Here is a 20,583-nt window from a genome sequence, read left to right on the forward strand (position 1 = left end):
CTGAACGGAAACACGCTTCAGGTAGGTAATACAGCCTCTTCGGCTTACTAGAAGGTCCTGAGGCCACTTTTTTTTTTTTTTTTTTTTTTTTTCTTTTTGCGGTTTGTTCTATTTTTTTCTTAGCAGGGACCACCGATGGTTCCGGCTTCTCCCTCGATCTCCACGCATCGACAGGGAATGCTAGCGAATCGGCAGCCGGTTTGTTCTCGCTGTGGCCAATCAGAGGCAGGACGAATTACGAAGGAGGATGGAAGGCTGCCGGACTGGGGACAAGCTCTGTGGGACGCGCATGCCTTGCCGCCTTGTTAGCGAGGAGAAATTTTAAGAAAATGTAACAGAAGTGATTTGTCGTCTTTGTTTTTCCCATGGCGCTCGGCACGAAGCAGTTTTGGGCAAGTGGCAGCTGGAGGTGTCGTGTGTGAGTTTTGTGAGAATGAGAAGCCCCGGATTTGAGTGCATGGTCTATGACGCACGCACTTACAGGCGCTGGTTGGTGGCGGCGCCGTTAACCAAGAGACGCTGCTAACCGCAGCGGCTTTCTGTCTGTATACGACTTCCGTTCATATTTTGCTTGAAACGAACTGTAAGCCGGAGATTCACAGCGGAAATACAGCTATCAAGAATCGCCCGCAGGCATGCAGCACTAGCGGCTTCGCTGAAGACGGGCGGCTTGCATTATCAACGACCTTGCATGAAAACACAAAAAAAAAAGTAACCAAATTCAAATAAAAATCGGCACTTGGAGCCATAATTTCTGCAGCAGCTTCTTCATTATCTGAGTCACCTCCACACGCTCGTGCCTCGCAGCTTGTCCCGAGTCCATCCTTCATGGGAGGGGCCCTTCTGCTAGTGTCTGCCGTCTTCTACCGTTCCAGCACCTGTAGCCGTAGCGTCTTCCAGGCGGCTTTGGGGGCTCCGTCTGCCCGTGCAATGCACTCCACACTAGCTCTCGCTCACTTCTAGCGGCCTCCTTCAGCCACGGCACTTCAAGACAGGGCCCTGGCCCGAGGAAATAAGGCCGGCACGGGCCCCCGCCATTTTTTCCCAGGCCTTATTTTTCTTCCCTCTCTTCTCGCATCTCAAGTCAACGCACACACGACAGATTAAAAAAGAAGATAATCGAGGCCGGTTCCTTTCCTTTCTCCGGCTCTTGGTTTTGGTCGTCTCTTTTCTTCTTCTTCCCCTTCACATCCTCCCCCTTTTTACAATTTGGACCATTTACATAGCGCGTTTGTTTGACGGCTTCCGGGGCTGTCAAATGAACCTGCAATCGCCCACTATCATTTTCTCCCCCGTAAGTTTTCGGCCCCGATTTTTGCCTCCCACGTTTGCTTGCTCGCGCGCGCAAACCGGCTTTGTTGGTGACAAGACAAGAAAAAATGAAAAGAAGACCGAGCTGTGTTTCATTAATTGCAGCGCACTGTCTTTTGTCTTGATCAGCGAGCCTCCAGCGTCAACAGACACCAAACATCGTTTCTCTGTTGGCGGTTCATTGCGTGAAGCTGTGCATCGCATGACTAACAACTCCGCCGTCATATAGTCTCCTCCTCCAGCTATCTAAATGCCCATCTACTCACAACTGTATTCGAATTTTATCCGTCAAGGATCTACATTCGCCAAATCCGTTACCGCCCACGGCTACGCACAATCTGTCGTAGCTGCTACTCACCCTCACGTCCTCAACTCTCAGAATCGCCCCGTCTTCAGACGACAGTCGAACCGGCCCAGTCGTGTCTCCAACTTCCCTCTCTATTCTGCCTTCCATAGCGAAAGACTATCGTCTGGACTACCAGCCGATCACCACCATGTCTCGAATCACGGAGGTCTAGATGCCTACTTTGAGGCTCTTCAAAAGAAGGACGTCATTGGGGAGGAAGAGGACAAAGAATGGACGCAGTTTGATTTCCAGAAGCGCATTGAGTGGAAGCCTAATGCGTCATCAGTTCTCGCTGGTGAGAATGCGGCCGAGGCTGGCGTAGAGGCGGCGGCTGCCGAGCAGAGCGCTTCAGCTGAGGCCGCTCACGATGATGCCGAACCGCAGCATCTGATGTCGGCGGCGGAGGAGGCAGCTCTTGCCCACATCGACGCGGCGCTCGAACAGGAAATCGAGGCTCGAAATTTCCAGGCAGCTGTTGAAAAAGCAGTTGCTGAGGGAATAACCTCAGTGTCTGTGCCTCATTCTCGTGCCCGCACGCCTTCACCTGTCGACTCAACACAAGAAGCAGTTTCTGCCCAGGGTCAATCTCAGTCATATGCCGACCACCTTCTGAAGCTGTCAGAGGCTGCCCGGTATGCTGAGATCCCGGCTGTGTTCGAGGCCATGCTGGCTACCGGCGTGCAGCCCATCGCCAGTGCCTACAATGCTCTGCTGTTGGCCGCGATTCATATCCCTAGCCAAAGAAGCGAGGTCGTTTCCAAGGCTCTGGATGTTTATGCTGACATGATGCGCCGAAGGGTGTCTCCTGACAGTGAAACATTCAACATTCTTGTCAGTCTGCTCTCTTCTCGCTCTTTAGAGGTTTCGGAAATGAAGGCTGTTCTTGAAGAGAAGCGCTTGCGATTTGGTGGAATGGATGAGCCCGGCAAGTTCATGTTCGCGTCCCACGAGCTAGAGCATGCCATCTTGTGCGAGGATGAGCGCCTCGACCTGGCTGTTAAGCTGTTCGACATGTCCTTTGAGGCTGGCAAGGCCTCTTACTCAGCTGAGACATACCGACAGTTGATTTCGGCTTGCGCCCAAGTTGGCCGGGTATCAGATATGCTGCGATTTTATGAGCAAATGGAGCTCAGCGAGCTCATTCCCTCTGCCGACGTCTTCCCCAAGATGATCACTGCTTACGCCAAGTCTGGTAATCTCATTGGCGCTGTTGAATGCTACAACGAGTATCGAAATTTGGCCATCTCTCATGATGCTGGTAGCTCGGCTCTTAACGATCGACTTGACGCCCAGGTGTACGCCTCTGTCCTCAATGCCTATGTCATCTCCGACAAGATTGAAGGCGCAATGAGGTTTTTCAAGAAGATTATCAGCGAATACGGCACCTCTGTCGCCGATATGAAGGATGCCCTGGTCGATCTGGGATTCATTAAGGGGTTCATCGCACGAGGTGTCTTCCAAGAGGCCCTTCAGTGGGCTCAGTCTCTCGATGCTAGCGTTCGAGATCAGGCCATGATCCACATTGCCACCGTCGCTGCTGATGGCAACGATGCCACCACCGCAATCGAGGCGTATGCCAACATCCACGTCGTGGATCTCCAGGACCTTGCAACACCTTCAATTGCACTTCTTGCCATGAGCGTGCGATTGGGCGATGTTGCTTCGGCCTCCAAGTATTGGTTTGCCCTCTCCAACCCTGAGATGCGTGCCACAGCTGCCTTTATCGAGCCAACTACCATGTATGCGGTTTCTCTCATTGGTTCCGGCCAGGTCGCGGAAGGCTTGGCACAGTCCGAGATGATGTTCCAGAGAATCCGAGCTGCTGCCGAATCCGAGGCCCTTCCTCAACTTGTCGAAGAGATTGACGAGGGTGTTGATTTCATTGCTCGCTATATGGAATCTCGGGGTATTGTCGATCCCCGCGAGTTGGCCTCTCAGATGTCGACGGTTCCTTCCCAGGTTCACAGCATTTCTCCGTTCCAATCTACCCCGACCGTCTCCAGCTATGAAGATAATTACGATCCGTATGCAAGCAACACTGATTTCAAGGGTTCATCTTTGATCGCCGACGATTTGGAGGGCAACCACGGTCGCAAGGGTCCTCGTCTCCACGAAGCTCTCAACCGATTCAAGAACATTCGCCGTGCCGGAAGACACCCCCGATACATCACATACGCCAAGCTGATATCTGCCGCCGCTCGCGAAAACAAGATGGATCTTTGCCAAGAAATTCTTGCAATGGCTCGTACCGATGTTCCCCCGGTTGCTCACAACGCCGTTGTTCGCTATGGCTGGTCTTCTATTCTGGACGCCATGCTTGGTGCTTGCCTGACCTTGGGAAACCGCGGACGGGCTGAGCAGTACCACCAAGAGCTGCTTGAGATGGGCGCCACCCCTTCTGCCAACACCTTTGGACTGTACATCACCACCTTGAAGGACTCCACCAAGACATTCGACGAGGCCTCGGAGGCCGTCCGCATTTTCCTTCGCGCCAAGGCTGAGGGTGTTGAGCCAAGCTCTTTCCTGTACAACGCCCTCATCGGTAAGCTGGGTAAGGCTCGTCGCATCGATGACTGCCTTTTCTACTTTGCTGAGATGAGGGCGCTGGGTATCAAGCCCACTTCTGTTACCTATGGCACCATTGTCAATGCACTGTGCCGTGTTAGCGACGAGAAGTTTGCAGAGGAGCTCTTTGATGAAATGGAGGCCATGCCCAACTACAAAGCTAGACCGGCGCCGTACAACAGCATGATGCAGTTTTTCCTGACGACGAAGCGTGACAAGGCCAAGGTCCTTTCCTATTACGACCGCATGACGACCAAGGGCATCGCCCCCACCTCTCACACCTATAAGCTACTCATCGATACTCATGCTACTCTGGAGGCGGTCGACATGGAGGCCGCTGAACAGGTTCTGGAAACGATGCGCGCGGCTGGCCAGCGACCCGAGTCGGTGCACTTTGCTTCACTCATCCACGCCAGAGGCTGCGTCCTGCACGACATGGAAGGCGCGCGAAGAGTGTTTGACTCGGTCGTGGCTGATAGCTTGGTCCCCGTTAACGCCAGCATCTACCAAGCCTTGTTCGAGGCCATGGTTGCTAACCACCAGGTTGCCGAGACGGAGCCAATCCTAGCCGAGATGCGAAGCAGGCGGGTGGAGCTCACTCCCTACATCGCCAACACCTTAATCCACGGCTGGGCTGCAGAGAAGAAGATCGAGAAGGCCCAGGCTATCTACAATGCTGTTGTTCGTGAGAAGCGCGAGCCCAGCACGTATGAAGCCATGACTCGAGCTTTCCTTGCTGTTGAGCAGAGAGAAGAAGCCAAGGCTGTTGTGGGAGAGATGCTCACTCGCGGATACCCCAGTGCAGTCGTCAACAAGGTTCTAGAGCTGCTCGGCGGAGGCCAAGATACTGGCGCCGCAGAGTAAACTTTTGCATACATATTGCATTCTATGCGTGTCTTTTTCTTTTATGTTGTCCGACTTTTCGGTGGAGCGACGTCTCTTGACTTTCGATTTTCTCTTTCTTTTGGTTTATCATTTCTAAGCCTCGACGTGTTTTGATACCCCTTTGGCATGCAGGTTGGGACAGTGGTTCTATTGGGGTGTCGTCTTAATATAAGAGGCTCTGCGTGGTGTTTTGCGTTTCCATGTTTTATACATTTCGGTGTTTTCACACCCAAATTTTCTTTGTTTCATTTTATTTCAAGATGGCCCGGCGTTACAAGGCGGACGGATGGGAAATTTTCTATGGCAAATGCAGAAAAAAAGAGAGGACGTGCATTTTTTACATAATGGATCTGGGAGGGCAATCTTTGGAAGAAAGGAATGAATGGGTTTCGCGGACTCTGAGAGCCGCTGATAGACAAATCTCCACTCGGCATAGGCCTGCGGCCAAGGCCAAAAACACACAAACGGTAGTAGCAGAACATTTCGGCGTTTTGATTTCCATTTTTGGGAGCTTTGTTTGATGGTATATAAAGGATTGGGGGGAAACACTTTTGGCCCTTTATTGCTCTCTGACTGGACGGGATTTTCTGCTACCATGTATCATATTAAAGATGGTTTGAGCACATACAAATAAAGCGAAGAGACGCTCAAGGCAGCGAGATAATGCCTACTCATATCTGTTCTCATTCTTAGCCTGTGAGGTGACAATGGTGTTCTATTTAGAGAACTTGACTTGACTTGAATATGATGTTAGTCTGATAGTATTGTAGAACAGAGAATAGATGAATCCCCGCAGAGGACAGATTACAGTGTAGATACTGTGTTCGTGTACCATGACGCACTGTGAATGATTTAGGCCCCCGCTCCACTCTTGACCTCAACCAGGTAACCTCTCAGTTGGCCTCCTTCAAGCACTGCTTCTCATAATCTTGGCAGATGAAGCCGTGAAGCAATTCCCCTCTTCTCACCGCTATATTTTTAATATTTCTTCCTGATTTCATTTTTTGCCCGCTTAATTATCTCGATTTTCGTCCTTGTACCTTTCAATTGGGACATATTTTTAATTAGTAGTCAACCAGATATCCACCACCCCTTTCTCTACCAGCCATCTCCAACTCAGCTCAACTCAGCCCAAACTCAAGTATATATATAAAACACCATCCTCTCCATCTCCATTCATCCACAACTGACCATCTCATCACAGCCATGCCCACAGCAAACGCCACCGTCGCCGTCTCCGCCCCCGGCAAGGTCCTCCTCGCCGGCGGCTTCCTGGTCCTGGAACGCGCCTACACGGGCCTCGTCCTCGGCCTCAGCGCGCGCATCAACGTCATCGCCGGCGACATCACCAGCGAGCCCGGTGTGGAGCTGTACGAGATTGTCGTGAGCAGCCCGCAGTTCCAGGACGCGCAGTGGCGTTATGGCTATCACCACGCGGAGGACGGCGGGGGCGTTAAAGTTACGCAGCTGCATGTGTGAGTATTTACTCTCTCTTTCTCTCTCTCTCCTTTTAAGAATGTTTTTATGCTTGTTGCTATTTTTATGCTTGCTGTTACGGGAACGCTATCTTGTCTTGTTTTAAAAAAAAGACCCTTGTTTTCCTTCTTGTTTTGTTTTTCGGGAAATGAAGAATCCTTCTTGGGGACACGACACAAGGGAGAGTAGAAACAAGGAGAGACATGGCGGGAGAGACACGATATTCCTTATTCCTTTTGGTAATAAGACAAAAAGTCTTATAAATCAATTAAGAGGAATTTTTTCTTCTTGTTTGCTTTGCTTTGCTGCTCTCATTTGCCACCAAGAGAGATAGAAAGAAGGAAAAGAAACAAACTTCTCCGGGTCCCTTGGAATGCATTGTCTGTTTCCTGTCATCCTTTTTGTTTTCTCCTCACTCTATCGCTTCTTTCGTTTCTCACGTCATGTCTTATTTTCAAACTAACACTCGGACCGTGTTCCTTGTCTTGCTTCCAGCGGCTCCACCATCACGCCCAATCGCTTCGTCGAAACAACGCTCAGCTACGCCCTCACCTACATCGACGCCGTTGTCTCATCCTCATCAAAGCAGCCTCATCACAACATCGCGTCCTCGCGCCTCGTCATCCTTGCCGACAACGACTACTACTCCCACTCCCACGAGGCCTCGTCGGGGCGCTTCGCCAAATTCCCCGTCGCCATCAAGGGCGCCAACAAAACCGGCCTCGGGTCCTCTGCCGCGCTCGTCACCTCCCTGACGGCCTCCTTGCTCACGCACTACCTACCCAGCAGCGTTTTTGACCTGTCCACCAAGAAGGGCAAGCAGACGCTGCACAATCTTGCTCAGGCCGCCCACTGTGCCGCACAGGGCAAGATTGGCTCTGGCTTCGACGTCGCCGCCGCCGTGTACGGATCCTGCACGTACAGGAGATTCTCCCCTGACATCCTCAACGTGCTACCTGAGCCCGGCGCCCCTGGTTTCAGTAAGAAGCTGCTCACCGTCGTCGATGGCCAGAAATGGGACGTCGACGTCCAAGAGGACAGCGTCAGCGTCCCGCCAGGCCTCGTCCTGCGCATGTGCGACGTCGACTGCGGCAGTGAAACCGTCGGCCTAGTTCGCCGGATCCTCAACTGGCGCAGCGAAAAGGCCGACGAATCATCCACCCTCTGGAACGATCTGCAGTCCAAAAACGAAGAGCTCGCCGCCATGCTCAAGGCCGGCGATGTCGACCACCTTCCCGCCCAGCTCATCCAGGTCCGCGACCGTTTCCGCAAGATGGGCCATCTGGCCGACGTGCCCCTCGAGCCCGACACCCAGACCGTCCTGCTCGATGCCCTCACCGCCATCGACGGCGTCTACGGCGGCGTCGTGCCCGGCGCGGGCGGCTTCGACGCGCTGGCCCTGCTGATGCGAGACGACGCCGAGACGCAGCGTCGCGTGGAAGATTTCCTGGCCGAATGGAGTCGCGAAAAGGGTGCCAAGGTAAAGCTTCTGGGGGTCAAGGGGGAAATGGAGGGCGTGCGCCAGGAGAGCTTGGACGCGTATGACGGGTGGCTATAGCTTTTCACAATTACAAACCACATCATCAAAGCTTCGTCGTCTCTGTTTTTAACCGAGATGAGGACAGGAAGAAAACAATGACAAAAAGCACATAGCCCGAGTATTTAGACCCAGGGAGCCATAGCTCCCTTTTCTTTGTATTTTATGCAAATCTCTCACAGAAATGAAAGACTTTGATCAAAGTTGAAAAAAATGGAAAGATTACAGTCAACATAGACTGTTCGCATATACTACTCCATATAGTTAGGATCCTAGAAAGACATAGGTTAGCAGCGCCATAACTGCGTATAGTCTTTGTCATGCTCAAATGGTCAACGTTTCGTGACGCGAAGATTAGTACCTGCACGCGAGACAAAGCTGAGCGAAATGACACTAAAACAAAGGGAAGCTGTTCATTCAAAATAAATGCCAAAAGTGAGCTCGAATCACTTATATTGTATAAAATTATTAATCCTTTCATCTTTCCTGCATTAAATCCGCGTTGCATTAACCGTGGCGTTTCGACATTCCCACGCCCCCTCCCCTCTCTTTCCATTCATCTTACCAAATTGTTTCCCGTTTCCCATTTTTGTTCTTGCTATTGTAAGCAACCCGTGATTGTTGTGATATCTATGTTTCTTTGCAGCTTACCCGCTGCCCTGTCCAATCTATCCTGAAAAAAAATATCCAGTCCCAAAGCCCAAAATCCACGCTTAGCCAATCTGTTTTAACCCTGATTCTTCTGTCCATAGAGAAAAGGAAATCGACATAGGAAAGAAGAAGAAAAGATGGAAATAAGATGAAAAATAATGAATAAAGAGAAAAGCATTTCGGTCCAGAAGTAATAATGATAGAGGTAGCGATAATAGTATCCGTAATGCCCTCAGTCATAGATAAGATATTGGTGTTTTGGCTCGTAAAAGTTGCATCCAGTCAATGAATCAGTTGGACTGCTGTTGAACAGAAACCATTGAATATGGCGAAGTGCTCCGATAAGGAGATCGTGAACGAATCGGCCGAGGTAGGCTTGATGACGGGTCGGGAAACATGGAGTCTTCTGCAATACCGATTTGACTAGCGGCAGCCTTTTCTCGGAAAAGACAAAGTCTACATCAAAACATTGATTAGTATCATCGACTGGGGGCTGATCAATCTCGTAGTTTTTGTCTTGGGGCGCCTCACTCTTCTTGTGAAATGCCGGGGAGTAAAACTGATTCTTTCTTAAACCCAAATGGCTTAGACTGGAGAACGATGTTAGCCAAGAGTCTAGTCAGTAATGCAGCGATTACCACATGGACATACAATTTCTAGTCCGCGCTTCTGCTTCCGTCTGCCATGACGCAGAGCTGCTTGCATGCGCTCATATAGCGTCCTGACGTTGCTTTTGAGACGCATCTCGGAAGCAGCGCCCGTTGTGTTGGAGCAGCCACTTATGCTCTCGGTCTCCAAGTTGGCTAATGAGGCTTTTCTCAACATATGGGCCATCGCTCAGAGCGACGGCAAACGCTCGATTAGATGATAAATTGAAGAAAACGGTGAAATAAGGATGAAGAAAGCTAAAGAGCAAGAGATATGAAAAAAAAGAGGCCAATGAGTTTGTGGTTTTAAGATGAGAAAATAAATAAAAATGAGATGGAAATGATAAAGCAGAAAGTAAAGGCGTGCTCTAGAATACTAGCAATGAGAGTAATGATATGAGGTAAAGAATAAATAGGGCCCGCGTGGCTTCTCGATCCTTGTTGGACGATGAGTGTTGTTGGTGCAAAATATATTAGTGCAGATACCCGTACAAAGGGCCGGGACAAGATGAGGATGAGCTAGACACTTTTAAAGGAAAGCAGAGAACGCGATGGTAGATGAAATGAATGAATAAATGAGCCTAAACGAAGATGCACACTGCCGAAAGCAAATCGCAAGGCAAGACAATGAAGAAGAAAACGAAAAGGAATGAATGCCGACGGATAGTCTAGCAGGGGGGAAAGGAGTGTGTTAGCTGGTGCCGGTGAAGCTCCGCGGGTGCGGAATGAATGGAGGCGTCCGGCTTGAGATTCACAAGACCAGCATGGTTCCGACGGATGCGTTGCCCGCCGGGGCCTCGCATATATATACGAAGATGTGCGTGGAAATGGACGTACATAACTCGCCCATATCGGCACCGCTGCGTGTCTGAGCTTCTCATTATTCGGTAGCCCTTCGGTCGGTGCCGCATCTGGGCCTCTGACGACGGGGCCTCATCAGACACAGTCCACCCGTGCAGCGCAGAGTGCGACACTCGAATACACTAGGAGAGGATGGCCGCCTGCATCTGTGTCTCACATTATACCTGAATCCAAGCCCTGTGTATGCGCTCACGCACAAATGTGGAATGCGTGAAGACCAAAATGGCATTCCTGTTGCTGCTGCTACCCTCATGTAAGACGCTGTACGCCGTTGCATTCGTCAGGGTAATGAGCTGCCGCCAGGCGATCAGGAGCAGGCCAACTGTTCGCGGCCGGATGGAGCAGCGGGCGGAGCACATGTGCGTGCACGGGCGCTGTTTGCTTCCTGTTTCTTCTTCTTCTACAACAAGCGGGTTACAGAATGAATGGGGTCGACGGCGGCCTAGCCGAATCGTCGTCTCCTTGCCTCGACGACGAAGAATTCTTGTCTCATCTCATCACGGTTGCACTGGGGCGGGCTGCCTGCCTGCGCATTTAGGGTTGACTGCGGCGGATACGCCATTCATGCATAACGAAAATGTGAGATGCCGCGCGGTGATCCTTTACACGCGAAAACAAACGATAATCGTGGGAGACCCTTGTCCAATATATCGTCGCATCATTTGCCGCGTGGGCGAGCCAATCACAAAGCCACCTTGTTCGATGCTGAAAGGAGCCCAAAGGGAGATCTCTCGCTAATCTTTGGGTCTGGTGCGGAGGCACAGCTGGCACTAGGTCAATTGGGTGATAGTAAAAGATAAATAATGCTCTTTTCTTCTTCTTTATTGTCATATGGTATGTTCCACACGCTTATTTAGGATAGTCCTTGAGGTGGAAGCTCTTGGACTTGACAAATGCTTCAAAGCCAAACTTTCCGAGCGTCTGGCCCTTACCTGAGTTCTTCCATCCAATCCATGCGAGATCCTGTTTTGTTGGTAGTACCGTCAGCAATATGTTACGGAGCTTGTGTTCGTCAAGGTATTTTACTTGCTACCCTTATTGGCCCGGCCGGGTGCGATGCGACTGGGGGCCAACAAGGGAGGAGGATACGGGGGCTTTTAGGGTGCACGCGCAGACTTACCGGGCTAGGATAATCGCAGCGATTGACAAAGACCGTGCCAGCGTCAACTTCCTCCAAGAGGGCGTAGCCTCGGTCGACATCCTTGGTCCAAATACTAGCCGAGAGGCCAAACTCGCTGTCGTTCATCAGCTTGACGGCCTCTGCGTCACCCTTTACCTTCATCACGGGAATCACAGGCCCAAATGTCTCTTCCGTCATGACTGTCATAGTGTGATCCACGCCCGTTAATAGGGTTGGTCTCACAAAATTGCCCTTGGGCGGAGGGTTTTGGAAACTTTCGTTTTCCGGCGTCACATCCTTGGCTCCCTTTTTCAAGGCATCTTGGATGTGTGACTCTATTGTTTCCTTGGAACGTTTGGAGATGACGGGTCCTACATGAGTGGATTTATCGAACGGGTCTCCCAGCTTGTATCCCTTGAGCACCTTTTGAACGGCTGCGACGAAGTCGTCGTGAATCTTTTCGTCCACGTAGATGCGCTCAACGGAGCAGCAGCTTTGGCCAGAGTTGAAGATGGCGCCATCTACAATCTCTTCGGCAGCCCAGTCGATGTCTACATCATCTCTGATGTACGCGGGATCTTTGCCGCCTAGTTCGAGGCCCACGTTGACAATCCGATCGGCGGCAACCTTTTGCACGGCAAGGCCGCCGGCAACGGAGCCCGTGAAACAGATGAGCGCGATCTTAGGATCCCGAATGATGCTTTCCATGATACTAGGCGACCCGCAGTGGAAATACTGCAGAACGCCGTCGGGCAGGCCAGCCGCGGCGAAAAGCTTGGCCACCTGTTCTACAACTGTTGGTGTTTGCGGGGAGGGCTTGAGAATCACGCTGTTTCCAGCCAGGATTGCTGGAATCAGCACGTTCATTAGAATCAAGTATGGGTACTTGAGACATGGTGTGTTAGCCAATAACTGCGCGTCAAACGGTGGCCAAGGAGTCGACGGGTGGTTTGCTCACATTCCAAGGGAAGATGATGAGAACAGGGCCGACGGGTGCTCTTCGAATGAACCGCTTGAACCCTTTCTCAGGCTCGCCCTCGACGTCCTGTAAAACCTCATCGCTAATCTTGAGGAGATACACAGCCCTCTTGATGGCCGTGGTGATTTCCTTGGCCGTATAAGCGATGGGCCGGCCCATCTGGGTTGTCAATTCCAGGGCGAGCTCATCCTGGTTTTTTTCCAGGCTGTCGACGAATTTCTTGACAATGTCTTGTCGTTCCTTGAGAGTCGTCTTGCGGAATTTCTGGAAAGAGTCTGTGGCGACCTCAGAGAGCACCTTTAGATCGGTGGGACTCGGGCCATTGCGGGTGATGACAATCTCGTTGGTATTGGGGGAGACGGTATTGATGACCTCGACAGACATGGCTACGTATTCCTCGCAAGGGCAAACTGAGATTTGCGCAGAAGATGTAACAAGGAATATGAAGTCGGTTTATGTGAGATTTGGAATCGGAGTTGGAGAGGATAGGGAGGGGAAATGATAATGGCAGACCATCTGGAGAGCCGCGCCTGCCCGTCTGTCATTTGCCCCACGTCACCGATATCGTTGCCCCGCCATGTCCATTTTCCACAGTAATATTGCCTTCCAAGGCTGCTAGAGTATGGAGTAGCAGAACTTCCTAGCGATGCCTACAGTGGGCTCTACGTTGAGTGCTAATGGTATCTAGTGCTACCCACTACCACAGATACATATGTGCATGCCTCTATGGAAGACGGAGGTTTCAGTATAGATGTTAGCAAAGAGTAGCTCTAAGAGGTTAAGATCACGCAGCGATCAGCATAGTTTAGTTTTGGATATTGAAGTAGCCGCTGTTACAAGGAGGCTGCAATCGCTAACCTCGATTAGATACATTCTCCTGCTCCCTAACTTAACGCCTAAATTATAGTACATTATAGTATTGAGCAATGTAGGGTGCCTTCAGGTACAGCGCACTTTATTCTGCTGGGCACAGTGACGCAGTCTGATCCGATAATGCAGTGCGCCCCGCTACTGGAATAAGCATTGTCTTATCGCGATAAGGAACTTTTTTTTGTCAGAGCATCTGCTGAGCATTGAACCGATTTACTTCCATGATCTTGGAGTAAAGCAATACGCTTTGCAAGATACACATACGATGGCTGCTACGAAAGCCAATGAGTTTTTGGATGCGTCCGACAGCGAAGACGAGCAGCTCAACGGATATGATTCCGCAGATGAAGTAGCAAAGGGAGGACGCGGCGCAAAGAGACGGAGAATTAGCAGCGACGACGAGGACGACGACAACGATGATGGAGCGAGCGATAAGGGCCAGGATGACGACGCGGGAGACGAAGATGGCTCAGAGCCGACAGAGAAGGACGACGAAGATCAGAGGGGAGAAGGAAAGACGAAAGCAAAAAAGTTAAAGTCGAAAGACTTACCGCGCGTTGCTCAGCCCGCAACGAAGAAAAATCTTATTACAACAGACGAGGCCATTAAAAAATCCGGCGTCGTATATATTTCGCGCGTACCGCCCTTTATGAAACCCAACAAATTGCGCTCTCTTCTCGCCCCATACGGCACCATCAACAGGATATTCCTCGCCCCGGAAGACCCAGTCGCAAGAGCGCGGCGGATCAAGGGAGGCGGCAACAAGAAGAAGACATTTACCGAGGGCTGGGTGGAGTTTGTCAAGAAGAAGGACGCAAAGGCTGCCTGCGAGCTACTAAACGCACGGCCAATTGGCGGCAAGAAGGGGAGCTACTACCACGACGATATATGGAATCTGCTGTACCTCAGTGGCTTCAAATGGCACAATCTGACGGAGCAGATCGCCGCCGAGGACGCCGAGAGAACAAGTCGCATGAGGGCTGAGATTAGCAAGACAACGCGGGAGAACAAGCTTTTTGTTCGCAACGTGGAGAGGGCCAAGATGCTGGATGGCATGGAGGCCAAGGCCAAGGCGAAGAAGAGGAAAGCGAACGATGTTGCTGCGCCTGGCGAGGAGCCAAAGGAGGGCGTACGGACGTTTAGGCAGATTGCCAAGATCAGCAAGGGTGATGATACCAACGAGCAACCGGAGCGTGTCAACAGAGTATTGAGCAAAATCTTTTGATAGCCACTTTTGAAATAATTATTAATTTTTTTTCTCTAAATTTTCTTACACTCATCACCATCCAGTGGGTGATATTGCTACAGAAAGAAGTACAGTATCAAGCATCCATTGCAGGGTATCTCAGCTCGCTCGGGCAATTAATAAATCTCCAATTAAAACGGGCCTGAAGTGTTTTAAAAAGACTTGATATGAACGCTTAATAATACATATTTCTTTCATCCATCTTTTGCGGGAAGTCAAGCAGGGACAACTGCAGTCGGAAACTGCCGTCATATCTTGTTACTCTTTTAGTGCATGTCCCCGCGGATGACTCGACGAATGACTCAATATCGCACATTCTTCCCTGACTCTTAGCCCCCAGCCGCTACGACGGGATAGGCAATAAATTTTCAGCGGCCAAATGCAGCGATAAGGCATGGAATCGCTTATCAAGCAGCGGGGCAAAATAATTTTTGAACTCTTGGGTATATTGTATCAAACTACGGGCTTCAATCCAGCCTCGTAAATCATCCATCACCACCCACACCATTTTACATCGCATCGGTCTCATCAAGCAAAATGTCTATGGACCTTGATGATGCCGTCTCTATTGCGCCTGCGCAGCAGACGCATACGAGCGCCACGTAAGTACCCATCTTTGTCTCACAAGACCGATGTACCATTCCTATCTTTTATTATGGCTTCCTCCCCGCAGTATCCGTGGATGAATGAACAAAGACGTTGGCTCACAATAGTCTCCCCTGCAGAATCCTCTGTCACAACTGCGGTACTCCGATCGATGGAACGACAGCCACCGGCGCAACCTGCTACGACTGTATCAAGCTGACCAACGACATCACCAATGGAATCCAGCGAGAAGCCACCATCCAGCAGTGCAGAGACTGCGAGAGATGGATGTTGCCACCAGCAACTTGGATCGTCGCCATGCCCGAATCTCGTGAGCTTTTGGCTCTATGCCTCAAAAAGCTAAGAGGCCTGAACAAAGTGCGAATCGTCGATGCGAGCTTCATCTGGACTGAGCCTCACTCTCGAAGAATCAAAGTCAAACTGACGATCCAAGATTCTGTCCAATCAGGTGTGCTGCTGCAGCAGAGCTTCGAGATTGTATACGTCCTCGCACATCAGCAGTGCCCTGACTGTCAGAAGAGTTTCACCCCCAACCACTGGAGAGCCTGCGTACAAGTCCGGCAAAAGGTCCTGCACAAGAGAACATTCCACTTCTTGGAGCAGCTGATCCTGAAGCACGGTGCACACAAAGACACCCTCAACATCAAGGAAGCCAAAGACGGTATCGATTTCTTCTTCTCCGTACGAAACCAGGCGGAGAAGTTTGTCGACTTTCTCAACTCAGTCGTTCCCGTCAAGGTCAAGACCGCCCAAGAGTTGATTTCCATGGATACCCACACTTCTAAAAAATCATACAAATTCACCTTCTCCGCCGAAATTGTCCCCGTATGCAGAGATGACCTGGTTGCGCTGCCTATTAAGATGGCAAAACAGAGCGGCAACATTTCACCCCTCGTCCTCTGCCACAAGATTGGCACAGCAGTCTACCTGATGGACCCGCAAACCCTCCAGACCGCAGAAGTCAGCGCATCTCTCTACTGGCGTGCTCCTTTCACAGCTCTCGCCGACGCTATGGAGTTGGTCGAGTTCATCATCATGGACATCGAGCCGACCCCTACTCGAAATGGCAAGTGGTTGCTGGCTGAAGCGACGGTCGCTCGTGCATCCGACCTGGGCGTTAACGACAGGACGTACTTTACGAGAACACATATGGGAGGCTTGCTGCAGCCAGGCGACTCAGCGATGGGCTACCTGCTAAGCGGTACCAACTTCAACAACCCCGAGTATGATGCGATTGAAGAGTCCAACACATATTCATCGATAATCCCAGACGTCGTGCTAGTGAAGAAACACTACCCCAACCGCAGGAGGAATCGCCGCCGTAACTGGAAGCTCAAGCGTATGGCCAAGGATGAGGGTGAACTTTTACCAAAGAAGGCAGACCAAGAGCGTATGGATAAGGAGTACGAACTGTTCTTGCGTGACGTTGAGGAGGATGAGGAGCTTCGTGCAGCTTTGGCGGTATACAAGAACCCCAGAAAGGCCACCGATGAGGAGATGAGTGTAGCAGAGACGGATATTGACGGTGATGATGGCGTGCCTGGAGTGAACATGGACGAGTTGCTAGATGACTTTGATGAGCTCACCATGGAGGATTAGTATATGGGTTAATGAAACTTACAGCAATGAGATGTAATGAATATTATGTTTGATTCTCAATGCAGCCTTGTCTTTACTCTTGGAGAAGTCATAAATGTATCGCTGTGAAAGACTGCTTGTCACTGCCTTCATAAAGTTCCAGCTGGTGTTAAGGAAATAGATATCAGAAGAAGGACGGTATAGAACCGAAATCAATCGTCCTTGACTCTCCCTTGACTTCACGTTTGACGTCTGGTCGTTTGAACTGCTCTCTTGTCTTTTTTCTGTTCATCCTGCGCTCGTGCAGTCCAAAAAGGTCATCATCAAACTCGTCATCTAGACTGTGGACAGTAGTAGATTGGCGATCATTGTTGCTGCGATCTGAGTGAGAAATATTCGTGTGAGCTGTTTCTGTAGCAGATGAGGACGTGGCTTGGTTGCCTATATGAGGATTCGGTACAACGGTTCTGCTCGATGTAGTAGCTGGGCGTGTATGAGAGGGCTGTTCGAATTTGATCCTTTTGGTAGACGATGATATTGATGCTGGTGGCGATCTCGCTCGGCTTCGACGATCTCCCTGTGGCGAAGACTTGCTCGAGTAGCCCGCAGCTGCCCTCGTCCTGCTCGATGACGACGAAGCACTTGTAGACGGCATAATTATCCTGCCTTCCCGCCTCGGCGCCTCCATCAAGCCCCGCAGATTTGTCCTCGCCAGCGACGGCACGTTCTCATCGTCCCTTGCTTCTCCATCGCCCTCCAGTGTCTTACGCTGCTTCATATCCCGCTGAGCCAAGACGCTTCTCTGTCGTGCTCTCGCAGTCGGTACTGCATCCACCACAACTGGCCGCTCAATCTCGCGAATGGTAGCCGCGTTCTGAGCCTTTGCGAGTGTCTTGAGGCGATCGTACTCTGCTCGGTGGAGGTGCGCCGTGAAGCGCTGGGCGATGTGCAGAAACTCATCGTCGACCATTCTGTACTTATCGTCATTAAGTGGCCCTGGGATCATGAATCTAGCAGGGCATGAGTCAGTGAATCAAAATTGACAGGCGAGTGAAGGGGGCGTGCATCCACAAATAGATGAGTACACGCAACATGAAATGAGATGGGCGCGTACTGTTCATGAGGCCGCTCTGGAGGAGGCGAAGTCGATGGACTTCGAATAGGATCTACAAACAGTTTTTACTCTATCAGCGCTCGGGTTTCAAAGCATCTACCCATTTCCCATCTCTATTCCTACCCGAATCTAAGACGCGCTGAGCATATCTGCGCGACACGGGCGTTCGCAGGATATCGCGGTTGTCATTTTGCGCCGTCGATTTTGAGGCCGAGAAAAAGGCTCGAGGACTCTGAGCTGCTGGTTTTCTTCTTGTGTCGCTTGGAGAGGTCTCGCATGTCCTTTTCCAGGGCAGTTTTCGCGCCATGGTTGCTAGATGCTGTGCTTTATAGCATTGGAGATTCAGTTGAGCGGGCGCTTCGTTCACAGAGGTACTACTTAAGTTTTAGTGGCAGTTTGTAGGTACGTACCACTTGCGCATTCAGTGAGATGCAGTAAGCGACGCTGGTTCAAGAACATTTTCTTCAAGAAAGAAAGACTAAAAAAACACGACTAAATAAATAAATAAATAAAGGAATAAAGGAGAGTCACACATAAAGCGTTAATAATAGGCGTATTTGCATTGGCCGATGGCTGACATCAAAATGCAGACAGTTATTGAAACTTCGAGTGGGCGTTTATCACCAATAAGATATGTACACAGGAAGGGGGCAAAGAGATATTTATTATTGCACCAGATGAAGAGTGCGGCTAAACTGCTCACAGCCAACTGATAAGAGGTGGCATATTATAAACTCATACAACTCATTCTCTTCATCCCATATCAATAGAAGATACATAGCTGTCCCTTGCATTATTGTTTGTTGGTCTAAAAGGTTCTTCTCTCATCTCAATAGACAATAGACAGCCGTCTCTTGAATAGCCAGTCGTTGTTCAAAAGTTCCCTCAGGTCAACAGAAGATAGCCAGCCGTCCCTTGAAGAGTCGCTGGTTGGTCCAAAAGCTTTCCTGTTCATTCAATTACCCGTATACACGGTGAAACCTGGTTCTAGAGAATGATTTTCTGGCCGAGGATGAGAAGTCAGGCCGATAGGTCGAGCCATAAGCCATCGGGCCACAAGCTGTGCGTCAGGGGGCACAGTACCATTACTGCTAACCAGGTTCAAAAAACGAGAGACGCTGATGTGAAATAGAGGTTCGGGGTTTTCAATGAAAATTTGGAGTATACGACAACCTGTCCTGCTAAAGGATGCCATCAACAACTAGAAAACATATGAGTAGATTCTCTTTTCTTCAAAAGGTGGTAGAAGCACCTACGGGGTGAGTCAAATGCTGAATCCAACATCCTTGTACTATGCCCTCTCTCAATATCCTCGCAGCCATTAATATCTCGCTCCTCAATAAGCAATCATCAGGAGGTGTAATCGTATCAGAAACGATCACTATCGAGTGAGGTAATTCAAGACGTGTCTGCTCTCCTGTAACAATAGAAGGCAGGCTCACTCGCCAGTCGTATAGCATATATCGGTGACGAAGCTGTGCAAAAATCCTGTCTACATTGTATGTAGACAAGTCAGTCCTGATTGGACATCTAGAAAATCTTAGCTGAGTCGCTCATATGATGTCTAACATGTTTCCGGATTGACTCACCCGAACTTGGCCCAGCGGAGGAGTTCTAGGTCATCATTGCGGCTATCACGTTCATGTTCTTGTTCTTCTTCGTGGCCCTGATTCGCCAACAGCGAATAACATCTGCGAAAATTGTCTTCGATGTCGTCGAATAGCGGTATGTTTGTTCGGATCTGGCATCCCCTCCAGTGTTCAATGATTTCTGGCCTATTGAGATCCGGTGCTGGCCACCTGTTGACCTCATTCCACCTTTGCACCCGCTGTGTAGCCAACTGAATATCGGCGGGGCGAAAAAACCTGGGGATTCTGGAGGGTTCGTTGCCATTGGGCTCGTTGCCAATGGGCCCGTTGTCGACGTCTAGCCTGTCGCGAATAACACCTAGGCCCAAATGATGGAGGAAATAATCAGACAGAATTGGCCTATAATGCAAATTCTGGAGACGCCGCGTAAGGACTTCGGCGGCTTCGTAGAGCTTCTGGTGCCACTCATGCATTGGCTCCGGAAAAGCTCGAGGGTGCGGCCCCACGAACGCTGTGAACGAAGACATCCTTTGCCCCTTTGCGTTTTTGTGAGTTGTTCTCCCGTATATTTGTCCAAGAACGATGCTTAGTATTATGAGTGTACAGGTATCGCATCAAATCTAGGATGTGTCAGAGCATCTGCGGAGATTCGTGTTAGAAGTGGCTAACATCACAGAATGGAATGTTTATAGGTAGTCAACCAGCGTACAGGATAGTCTACTGCAACACTTCTTTCTAGGTAAGTAAGAACCTTGTTGGGAGGAAGTAAGAACCTTTTCACGAGGAAGCCGTCAGGCTCTACTTCCCTTGGAAAGGATATAACAACAACAAGCACGTGTATATCATGCAACATTTCCTCCAAGTTCGCTTCAGACTCAGAAGCTCCAGAGCTGGAAACACACGCATCTTCTGGCTGAATATGTGATATGTTGATAAATTAGCTGGTATTTGGCAGACATCTATTATATATCTTCTTCATCCATCCAGCTTTGCTTTTAGAAGTATTGCTTAGGTAGTTTACTCTACTAGTACCTCTCCTAACCTAGAGTTGCAATTTCTAATTGACTTGATTTGCCCTTTCCATTGCCCAAAGAAAACTAGTGTTGCGGCAATTGCGTGTAGTCTATTGACATTCATGTCGTTTGATACCTTACCTAGTGAACATGTTTAGCATGTGAATAGTACCCAGGCATTGAAACTCA

At 50.1% G+C, this 20,583-nt stretch overlaps 7 protein-coding genes across 7 annotated transcripts; 4 read left to right on the forward strand and 3 right to left on the reverse strand.

Moving 5' to 3' along the window:
• Positions 1–1,561: 1,561 nt before the first annotated feature.
• TGAM01_v201737 (hypothetical protein) lies at positions 1,562–5,086 on the forward strand (the record flags this gene model as incomplete). The annotated part of the gene is made up of 1 exon (XM_018805881.1): positions 1,562–5,086. The coding sequence occupies one exon, from the start codon at positions 1,562–1,564 to the stop codon at positions 5,084–5,086; it is 3,525 nt and encodes a 1,174-aa protein (XP_018660835.1).
• A 1,227-nt stretch (positions 5,087–6,313) lies between these two features.
• Positions 6,314–8,141, forward strand: TGAM01_v201738 (phosphomevalonate kinase; the record flags this gene model as incomplete). The annotated part of the gene is made up of 2 exons (XM_018805882.1): positions 6,314–6,582; positions 7,079–8,141. 2 exons carry the CDS (start codon positions 6,314–6,316, stop codon positions 8,139–8,141), a joined length of 1,332 nt encoding a protein of 443 aa, XP_018660836.1.
• A 2,987-nt stretch (positions 8,142–11,128) lies between these two features.
• Positions 11,129–12,762, reverse strand: TGAM01_v201739 (aldehyde dehydrogenase; the record flags this gene model as incomplete). The annotated part of the gene is made up of 3 exons (XM_018805883.1): positions 11,129–11,242; positions 11,400–12,284; positions 12,358–12,762. 3 exons carry the CDS (start codon positions 12,760–12,762, stop codon positions 11,129–11,131), a joined length of 1,404 nt encoding a protein of 467 aa, XP_018660837.1.
• A 751-nt stretch (positions 12,763–13,513) lies between these two features.
• Positions 13,514–14,473, forward strand: TGAM01_v201740 (hypothetical protein; the record flags this gene model as incomplete). Its single annotated transcript, XM_018805884.1, has 1 exon — positions 13,514–14,473. One exon carries the CDS (start codon positions 13,514–13,516, stop codon positions 14,471–14,473), a length of 960 nt encoding a protein of 319 aa, XP_018660838.1.
• A 558-nt stretch (positions 14,474–15,031) lies between these two features.
• TGAM01_v201742 (nonsense-mediated mRNA decay protein 3) lies at positions 15,032–16,699 on the forward strand (the record flags this gene model as incomplete). Its single annotated transcript, XM_018805885.1, has 2 exons — positions 15,032–15,096; positions 15,220–16,699. The coding sequence occupies 2 exons, from the start codon at positions 15,032–15,034 to the stop codon at positions 16,697–16,699; spliced, it is 1,545 nt and encodes a 514-aa protein (XP_018660839.1).
• Positions 16,700–16,862: 163 nt separating this feature from the next.
• On the reverse strand, positions 16,863–18,099 carry TGAM01_v201741 (hypothetical protein; the record flags this gene model as incomplete). The annotated part of the gene is made up of 3 exons (XM_018805886.1): positions 16,863–17,688; positions 17,793–17,844; positions 17,916–18,099. 3 exons carry the CDS (start codon positions 18,097–18,099, stop codon positions 16,863–16,865), a joined length of 1,062 nt encoding a protein of 353 aa, XP_018660840.1.
• Positions 18,100–19,377: 1,278 nt separating this feature from the next.
• TGAM01_v201743 (hypothetical protein) lies at positions 19,378–19,908 on the reverse strand (the record flags this gene model as incomplete). The annotated part of the gene is made up of 1 exon (XM_018805887.1): positions 19,378–19,908. One exon carries the CDS (start codon positions 19,906–19,908, stop codon positions 19,378–19,380), a length of 531 nt encoding a protein of 176 aa, XP_018660841.1.
• Between the last annotated feature and the right edge of the window lie 675 nt (positions 19,909–20,583).

This window comes from Trichoderma gamsii (assembly GCF_001481775.2).
Source record: "Trichoderma gamsii strain T6085 chromosome Unknown Scaffold_4.2, whole genome shotgun sequence".
Classification (NCBI taxonomy): Eukaryota; Fungi; Ascomycota; class Sordariomycetes; order Hypocreales; family Hypocreaceae; genus Trichoderma; species Trichoderma gamsii.